General features: G+C 42.1%; 1 protein-coding gene across 6 annotated transcripts; it reads right to left on the bottom strand.

The window, feature by feature from the left end:
• LOC118385627 (cytokine receptor common subunit gamma-like) lies at positions 1-8,817 on the bottom strand. Of its 6 annotated transcripts, none has more exons than XM_052520756.1 (10): positions 8,737-8,817; positions 4,974-5,067; positions 4,568-4,734; positions 4,272-4,408; positions 3,982-4,153; positions 3,784-3,883; positions 3,541-3,625; positions 626-3,414; positions 401-510; positions 1-345 (listed from the first exon to the last, which is right to left on the bottom strand). In XM_052520756.1, the coding sequence occupies exons 1-8, from the start codon at positions 8,804-8,806 to the stop codon at positions 3,193-3,195; spliced, it is 1,047 nt and encodes a 348-aa protein (XP_052376716.1). In that variant the 5' UTR covers positions 8,807-8,817; the 3' UTR covers positions 1-345; positions 401-510; positions 626-3,192. The 6 variants fall into 6 exon arrangements, with proteins under 6 accessions (XP_052376716.1, XP_052376718.1, XP_052376715.1 ...); XM_052520758.1 differs by having other exon boundaries at positions 456-510; XM_052520755.1 differs by having other exon boundaries at positions 1-510.
• Between the last annotated feature and the right edge of the window lie 524 nt (positions 8,818-9,341).

Here is a 9,341-nt window from a genome sequence, read left to right as displayed (position 1 = left end):
AACTCCACCCCTAACTCCACCCCTATCCCCATCCCTAGTTGCTGGAAATCTTTGAACATTCACTAGAACTCCTCCTCTCAAGTTGTTGCTCTCCTCTTCAGTGACAACACCGACATGCCCTCCTGTTATCACCCATTTAATCCACTGCTTCCCTGCTTGATCAGTCCAGCTGCTCCACACCTCTCCTGTTATCACCCCTTTAATCCACTGCTTGATCAGTCCAGCTGCTCCACACCTCTCCTGTTATCACCCCTTTAATCCACTGCTTGATCAGTCCAGCTGCTCCACACCTCTCCTGTTATCACCCCTTTAATCCACTGCTTGATCAGTCCAGCTGCTCCACACCTCTCCTGTTATCACCCCTTTAATACACTGCTTGATCAGTCCAGCTGCTCCACACCTCTCCTGTTATCACCCCTTTAATCCACTGCTTGATCAGTCCAGCTGCTCCACACCTCTCCTGTTATCACCCCTTTAATCCACTGCTTGATCAGTCCAGCTGCTCCACACCTCTCCTGTTATCACCCCTTTAATCCACTGCTCTGCTTGATCAGTCCAGCTGCTCCACACCTCTCCTGTTATCACCCCTTTAATACACTGCTTGATCAGTCCAGATGCTCCACACCTCTCCTGTTATCACCCCTTTAATCCACTGCTTGATCAGTCCAGCTGCTCCACACCTCTCCTGTTATCACCCCTTTAATCCACTGCTTGATCAGTCCAGCTGCTCCACACCTCTCCTGTTATCACCCCTTTAATCCACTGCTTGATCAGTCCAGCTGCTCCACACCTCTCCTGTTATCATCCCTTTAATCCACTGCTTGATCAGTCCAGCTGCTCCACACCACTTTACACTTCCCTATTTGCTTAACTCTGAGCTTTTTCCCTCTGCGCCAACATGAACACCAACAAGCTCCCATCTCTTAACACTTTAGCATTGACAACTTCCCCATCAACTCTTTTATCACAGCCGTCAACCTTATCGGACTCATCGCCCCTAAACTTCAGAATGACAGCTCCTCACCTCCATGCACTGCTATTTTGATATGTGAGGTTTATTTTATATAATAGAAGTTTTGTAATGCCTTAGGTTGTTACGAGTGTACTGATCTAAGTGTGATGCACATGACATTCTGGCAACTTTGAGAACAAAAAAATTATACCGGAGTTGTCCCTGTTGATATTCAAGAGGGTCTAAATCAAATCGCATGTTATTTGTCACAATGTGCTGAATTACAACAGGTATAGTAGACCTTACCGTGAAATGCAGACTTACGAGCCCTTTCCCAACAATGCAGAGTTAGTTGGTACGAGGTAGTTGAAGTAATTGAGGTAATATATACATGTAGGTTAGGGGTAAAAGTGACTAGGTAATCATGATATATAATAAACAGAGGTCTTATGGCTTGGGGGTAGAAGCTGTGCAGGAACATTTTTGTCCCAGACTTGGCACTCCGGTACCACTTGCCGTGAGGTAGCAGAGAGAATAGTCTATGACTTGGGTGGCTGGGCCTTCCTCTGACACCGCCTGGTATAGAGGTCCTGGATGGCAGGGAGCTCTGCACCAGTGATGTACTGGCCGTATGCAATACGCTCTGTAGTGTCTTACGGTCAGATGCCAAGCAGTAGCTATACCAAGTGGTGATGCAGCCAGTCAAGATGCTCTCGTTGGTGCAGTTGTATAACTTTGAGGATCTGAGGCCCATGCCAAACCTTTTTAGAGCCTCCTGAGAGGGAAGACATGTCCTCTTAACGACTGTGTTGGTGTATTGGGACCATGAAAGGTCCTTAGTGATGTGGACACAGAGGAACTTGAAGCTGTCGATCCCCTCCACTACAGCCCTGTCGGTGTAAATGGGTGCATGCTCAGCTCCTTTATTTTCCTGACGTTGAGGGAGAGGTTGTTGTCGTAGCACCACACTGCCAGGTCTCTGACCCCCTCCCAATAGGCTGTCTCATCGTTGTGTCGTCGGCAAACTTAATGATGGTGTAGTGGAACAAAATCCTGTAGTACCTGTGGCATTCCAGGAACAGGGTTGCCTACTGCAGGGTTTCCAAACTCGGTCCCAGCCCCCCCCTGGCTGCATGTGTTGTTTTTTGTCCTTGAACTATACAGCTGGTTTAAATAATCAAATCTTGATGATGAGTTGGCTGTTTGAATCAGCTGTGTAGTGCTAGGGCCAAAAAACAAAACATGCAGACCCGAGGTTGGGAAACCCTGGCCTAAAGCAGTAGCCACTTGCTTGTTAACAAAAATGCAAAAAGATACTATTACAAGCATGATAATATTCAAAGAGTCAGCTGTTCCACTCAATTCCACAAGATACAATAGCCTATAATTTAAACATTACAAGAGATTGTCATTTTCACCCTGTGCCCATCACTAAAGCAGCTAAAATAATGTAGATAATAATGTATAGGCTGTAGAGCAGGGGTGTCAAACTCATTCCACTGAGGGCCTTGTGATGGCTAGTTTTTTTTCAATTAAGACCTAGACAACCAGGGGAGGGGAGTTCCTTACTAATCAGTGACCAAGGGAGGAGCAAAAACCCGCAGACACTCAGCCCTCCGTTGAATGAGTTTGACATGCGCTATAGAGCAACAACAAAAAATAGAAACTATTGGAACCAAGACTTAAAAATAACTGACATTGGCACAAGATGGAGGGAATGTTGGAACAAACTAATGAAATTACTGTTAAGATAAATGTATGCTTAATCCAGTATAAACTAATGTATATAATCTGCAGCACAAAAATTATGTGCAGAGTTAGAATGTTGGCTGTCAGAAGTGTGACAATGTAAATGTACTTTTAATCCCTCTGCATATTTCCAGACATGGCGTATGAGAGTGCAATGAGATACCAGATGGGCTGGACAATACTTTTCTTGTCAATCATCTTCAAAAAACCTGTGCTTAAACTGGAAATGAACTAATCCTCCATCGTTTACACAATGGAAAGGTCCAATTCTTTAACTGAATGTTGAAAGTGCCTGGGTGATGGAGAGAAACAAAATGGTGCAGTTTGAGGCCATGTGGCAGAGAGTGATGCTGGAGGTGGGGGTGTGAACAGGTGTTGTCTGGGCAGGGGTGATGTTGTGGATATTTGTGTGTGTCTGTATGTTGTAGTTTATATGTGGATGTTTTGTATTGTAAAACAAATTATGAAGCATTATTAGACCTTTGGAACTATCATTCAATACCAGCTTGTTCATTTTCACTTGTGACAGGAAAAGTGGAAGCTGAGGAGGAGCACGTGGACAGGAGATCTGACTGGTCTGTTAGGATGGAGAAGTTGCTCTCAGTTTCACTGACGCTGCCAGTTTGGGGAACCAGACTGTACTCACGAACAGGACAGGCAAGCTCAGTGAAGTTAGACTGGAAGCAAACACCTTCGGAGATGTGAAGCCAGTCCTTCAAAGGTAGAGGTTATGTAATAAGAGATTTGATTTACACTGTAGATAACAGTACCACCTGTAAGATACAAAGATTATAATGAAGTGCAGTGAATGGTAAAGAGCAATCAGTGATAAATAGTACCTCTACAGTGTCCTTGTCAAGAAGGTCCTTCAGGTTCTTTCCTGGATTAGGCACAATGGGAATGAGGATGAATCTCAGTCGTTCTCTACAAAGAGATCAGGGTCAGTTCAGAATCAGAGTATCACTTTTTTTCAGAGGAAGAATGGAGGAGACTTTGATTTTTTTCTCATGTAAACTATACCCCTTGATTTTAGTCTTTATTTGGGGCCTAAGTGTGGCGTTAACTTCTGTTGGCAAACCCACCTTTCCCTGTAGACCAGCATGCAGGCCAATATGAAGAGTGTCATGGTACCCACTAATGACAATACTGGCTTCCACACAGACATTGAGCTGCCAGATATTTCTAGGCCAAAGAGAAAGGTTGACATGACAAAGTCCTGACAGAAGTCTGAGCACTACTTTATAACCATAAAGCAAAGCAGAGATGTTGTATGTATTTACCTGTGATGTTATTTCCCTTCCTGGAATCCCATTGAATAGGCTGACTCCATTCACTCCAGAACTTGGACTCGCCACACATGTCGTTGACTCGTGCTCTCACTTGAAACTCATACCGACTGCTCTTTAACGGGAAAGCCACAGCATACTTCTGTTCCTTGCTTGGAGTAGATGTCTGAAGAAAGGAACAAAGAGAGTTTTTTTCAAAGATTTGTCCAGCATTTTGTTGAAAAATGACCAGTAGGCTTGTGTCCAAACAGTGGTCCAACTCCTGAGTCCTGATCCATGCCCACCTTCCACTTGTCACCGTTTATTCTGTAGCGAACTTCACTCTCAATGCATAAGGTGTTCTTGCTGTTGTTCCAGTACAGATTCAGCTCTGGGTCTTTGTTCATCTCAACTGACAGGTTGACAGGAGGGTAAAGCTTCACTAGAAAAAGCGTTAAGGAGGGTCAAATGTTAACGACACATCAAATGAAGATTGAAATTGGAAAAACACCAGTTAAAAAGCCTAAAGATGACTATTGCTCTTCATGTTACATGCTGTTCTGTATGTAAGGTTCTGATTTGATTGAGAAAAATAACGTACCCATGCTTTTCAGGTTATGGTCCTGCACATAACTGTTGTTCTGATGGACCAGTTTGGTTGTCAGTGTTCTAAACCTGTCAGACTTGTCATAGGACAGTCTACATCCCACAGCATAACTCTCCTCCTGGAGATATGTTGTGCACTCCTCCATCTTACCTTTGATGAACCTAAACACATACCATGTGAAAATGATGGATGAGAATTAGTAACAAAGATTTGACAGTCACTATCACATCTCTCTAGGTCTCGAAATCCCTTTCAAGGAGGAAACTCACTCACTTCAACCACAAACAATGTGTAGCATCCATCACATTGATGCACGGCAAGCATTTTGTACCAAAGAGCTCAACACCCATCGCCCAACACATATGTTGAAAGTAAGACAGGGTACTGCCATTGCACTAACCTTTTGTGGAAGAAGGTGTAGTTGACCTCTGGACTCCCCTGTTCACTCCAGGTGCAGTTGACATAATCCAGGTTAATGATCAGGCAGTTCACATCTGCAAAAGCATCAGAAATATACATTAAAACGTCCTAAGGTCGATTTCTACACCCGCGTGGACATCTAATTAGCGTAATACAAACATCCTCAATATAAATATATCTCACTTTAAGCTAGAGATATCTGTTTTCTTTTCATTGGATGCATTCAAATCCACCGCGCCTATGTAACACTTCCGCATCTGAGGTGAAAGGTGACAGAGCTAGAGTGGTGTTTGTCAGACCTGGAGACATCCCATCTGAGGTGAAAGGTGACAGAGCTAGAGTGGTGTTTGTCAGACCTGGAGACATCCCATCTGAGGTGAAAGGTGACAGAGCTAGAGTGGTGTTTGTCAGACCTGGAGACATCCCATCTGAGGTGAAAAATCGATCTTATCATAAAATCGTCTGTAGGGTCTGAACGGTTTGGCTTACCAACTATTATGATGACTCTATGGAAGGATGACTCCCACAAGCGTCTTGGGACTCGCCTGAAGTTGGTCCAGCCGATATGCCAACTTCTATTAATATGACCCCTCTGTGTAAATGTTTGTGTAATGTGTATGACCCCTCTGTGTAAATGTTTGTGTAATGTGTATGACCCCTCTGTGTAATGTTTCCAGGATGCCCACAGGTCTCACAAGACTTGTCTGAAGGTCCCCCGGTACCAGTCAAAAACATTTATCGAAGTATACATATGGAGACTGTTTAGTGCCAAAAATAAGAGGTTAAATACATGTGTATCTCTCAGATATAGGACAGACACTTCAGAACACATTTCCTTTAGATTTTGTTGTTGTTAAGGGACTGTTGTTCCATGTAGGGAATCTGTTATTCAATGTGTTTGTGTGGGCTAATAGCAGTAAGCCCCCAAATAATTATTATCTGAGTTTTTTTCGCCCCTGCCTACTGGAGTCCTCCTTGCTAGCTAGCTGGAGCGACACGGGTAGAGAACATCCTTCGCGGCCACCTACCCTCAGCGTTGTTAACAGAACTGTGGGAAAACAGTGCCCGACAGGCAGGGGTGAAGGACACTGTCGACCGTTGTACGGCTAGCGAGCCACAGTTGTCGCCCTTGCCCCTTCTGTGGGGTTTATCGGCGGCTGGCATCCAACATTACTGTGCATTGACGCCACCTACTGTACTGGAGCGCCCCCACCTCCCGCCTGTCCTAACTTAAAAATGGACCAACAGATGAATAAAGAAGGGTTCCTGCACCTGCACCTGCAGGAATGCTCACATGCATGAACGCCTCGAATTACATGCCACAGTTGCACCCTTCTCATAAAAACAGCTGGGCGTAAAAAGGTCACAAACTAAAAGTTTTGTTTTTCTCTTGCAAAAATCACGCTTCAGTAACCACGTTTCCATCTAACCATTTCATGCGGATTAATTACCTGACGCATAAAAAGCCACGAAGGAGCTGATGGAAACATGAAATACCAGTACAATTTTAAAATGCAGACAGACAATTTGTCAGATACACATGGTAGAATCTTTGTGCGTCTGGAAAATGAATTATGTGAGAAACGGCTGTGGAGACGCGTTTATGCGCAAATATTGACATAATAACCATCATATCCAAGTAAAATTGGGAGTCACAAGATTATATGTTCTGTGATCCTCCCACTACGGCTCGGGAAAGCATGGGAAAGCATGGGAAAGCATGCAATTTATAAGGATACAGATGAATTAAATTATGATAAACTTCACAAGGTGGTGAATGTGCAAGGTGATGAGCTTGATACTCCTTTCCTATAAATATATAGGGTATTATTCTGGTGACATGATGATCGATGCTTGGCTGCCGTTTGACAAATATAAATATTGTTCTTATCCATAATGATCTCATGTATCTACCAGCAGTTGGCTAAACCGCATGTGCCAAGACCAGAGTGGACACATTTGCTATGTAATGCAACCGTTTTTGTGACAAAACCATCAGTAGAGTTGACAATCTGATGGAAACCCATTTAACTTGTATTTTTCATTCGGTACATGTGCATTTAAAGGCAAACTTCATTTTTATATGCATTAGGTCACACGCACAGACTTTAATCTGCAAAAATTCAGTTGGAAACACATCTCTGGTGGGAAAATGCACATCTTTTTTCATGCAGATTTTTAGAATATTCACATGAAGATCTGTTGCAAATTGGATGGAAACATAGGTCGTTTCTAATGAAATTGAAGTGGTTGAAGTGTTTCCATGTCCCATTTAGTTAAATTGTGCATTATTAAACTGGTGAAAGCCTATGTGCCCTCCCACATATCTGTTTCATGTCTCAGGTATATCCTATGTCTCAAAATCCACCCCTGTTGAACAGATTAAAATGTTCATCTTTCGATAGTTTCTCCGATGATATCTGCCATTTTCATTACATTGCTTTAGTCAAATAAACCTGGGTCAATGGAAACCTGCCTATTGAAAACCTATTGGATCCTATAAAGGGGAGCTGTGGTATATCAAGATGAGTTGCATAATTACATTTGATGTTACCAGATTTTTAAGAGACAAATCAGATAACATATTAAGGGGTCTATACATTCATGTATAATATAATAATAATATATGCCATTTAGCAGACGCTTTTATCCAAAGCGACTTACAGTCATGTGTGCATACATTCTACGTATGGGTGGTCCCGGGAATCGAACCCACTACCCTGGCGTTACAAGCGCCATGCTCTACCAACTGAGCTACAGAAGGACCACGACTACACTCTTAGAAAAACAAGATGCTATCTAGAACCTAAAGGTTTTTTTTGGCTGTCCCCATAGGAGACCCCTTTTGGTTCCAGGTAGAACCCTTTACACATAGGGTTCAACATGGAACCCAAATGTGTTCTACCTGGAACCAAAAAGGGTTCTCCTATGTGGACAGCCAAACAACCTTTTTCTAAGATTGCAGAGTACTTTTCCACTATCACATTGAGTTAAATTAATAATTTTATCAGTATGTGAATGTATGAGACAAGATGGATGGCCATGTCAACCCTGGGTTAGGGTTAGGGTTAGGGTTAGGGTTAGGGTTGGGGTTAGGGAAACCACAAAGTAGTTGACGTCAATCTCAGACTAGCAGGGGACTTTTGGTGTCACAAGCAGCAATAGAAATGGCACATGAAACAGTCTTTAGTTCCCGTTTCTTAGTATTTTGTCTTTCCAAGAAGAGGCCATCATTGGAAAAAAACCTATGTTTCCATATGTAGGTTATGTAATAGTTTGATCACATTAATTAATAGAGTACCTGGTATGAAATGGCATTGGCCTATAAAAGAGTAGGCCTATAATTAATATAACTTATATATGTTGCCATTTTACTATGTAATTCAGAAGATAATAGTAGGTAAATAGTAATAAACTAAATAAATATAAAGTTGAACCAAAAACATGACAGAAAATTACAAATACAATAACAACAAATCATTGTCAACTGAGAGCATGAAACCACCAACTCACAATGAGAGTAGGCCTACACCAAATCAAGGGACAAACGACAACTCATTCCCTGATTAACACAATAAATTATAATAAATCCTCCTATGACTAGGTCAAAAACAGTATCGAAAGTTGAGGGCACATTGGCCAGATGTGTTTTCATTGCACCAGGTCTTAAACATGTTTAATAAACTAACATTATTCATAAATATTTAATATCACAGGTGTAGCATCCAACAGGACAATCTTACTGGGGGTGGAGGGAGCCTCATATCCTTGGAGAGAGACGAGGAGAAACAGCCAGCTTCCAACCATCTTCATGTCAAAATGTGTCTTCCTCTTCACTCCCCTTTACTTCCTCTCTTTTATACAGCTACGGTAGGCCTACATGTGTGCTACATTTCCTGTGGCAGTGGCCACATCATCTACTCTATAAAAAATACAGGAAAAGTCTGACAATCAAAGCAGCTAAATAACAAGCAAACAATGTTATAACACATATATTAACTATCTACAAAGTGATATATAAACATGTATAATCTGATCCTTCAATTAAAGTGCTTTAAAGGGTTACCCATAATTGTTTCTGACAGTTTTAAAGAATGAGTGGAACACCTTGCATTCTGGATAGGGTATACATTAATCCATAAAGCAATGTATGACATCCATTGTGGATATTGAGAGAGAGAAAGAAAGAGAGAGAGTATTTCACTTTTAGCTTCCCGATCAAAAAAAACCCCAGAAAACCAAAGAAAATTAACAACAATTACAAATGGTTTGATGAAGAATGCAAAAACCTAAACAAGCAACAACACAAAGAGTTATCTATCCAAAATGGAGATGTATGGTTAAATCA

This window comes from Oncorhynchus keta, chromosome 6 (genome assembly GCF_023373465.1).
Source record: "Oncorhynchus keta strain PuntledgeMale-10-30-2019 chromosome 6, Oket_V2, whole genome shotgun sequence".
Classification (NCBI taxonomy): Eukaryota; Metazoa; Chordata; class Actinopteri; order Salmoniformes; family Salmonidae; genus Oncorhynchus; species Oncorhynchus keta.
This window is presented reverse-complemented; position numbering and strand designations above follow the sequence as displayed.

Bases quoted from the DNA above. Each gene is read 5' to 3' on its own strand.
- LOC118385627 (XM_052520755.1), bottom strand. From the start codon at position 8,806: ATGAAGATGGTTGGAAGCTGGCTGTTTCTCCTCGTCTCTCTCCAAGGA. The intron at 4,409-4,567 runs GTACGTTATTTT...CGCTTTTTCTAG, and splicing joins CCATAACCTGAAAAGCATGG to TGAAGCTTTACCCTCCTGTC. The intron at 3,415-3,540 runs GTACTATTTATC...CTACCTTTGAAG, and splicing joins TTGACAAGGACACTGTAGAG to GACTGGCTTCACATCTCCGA.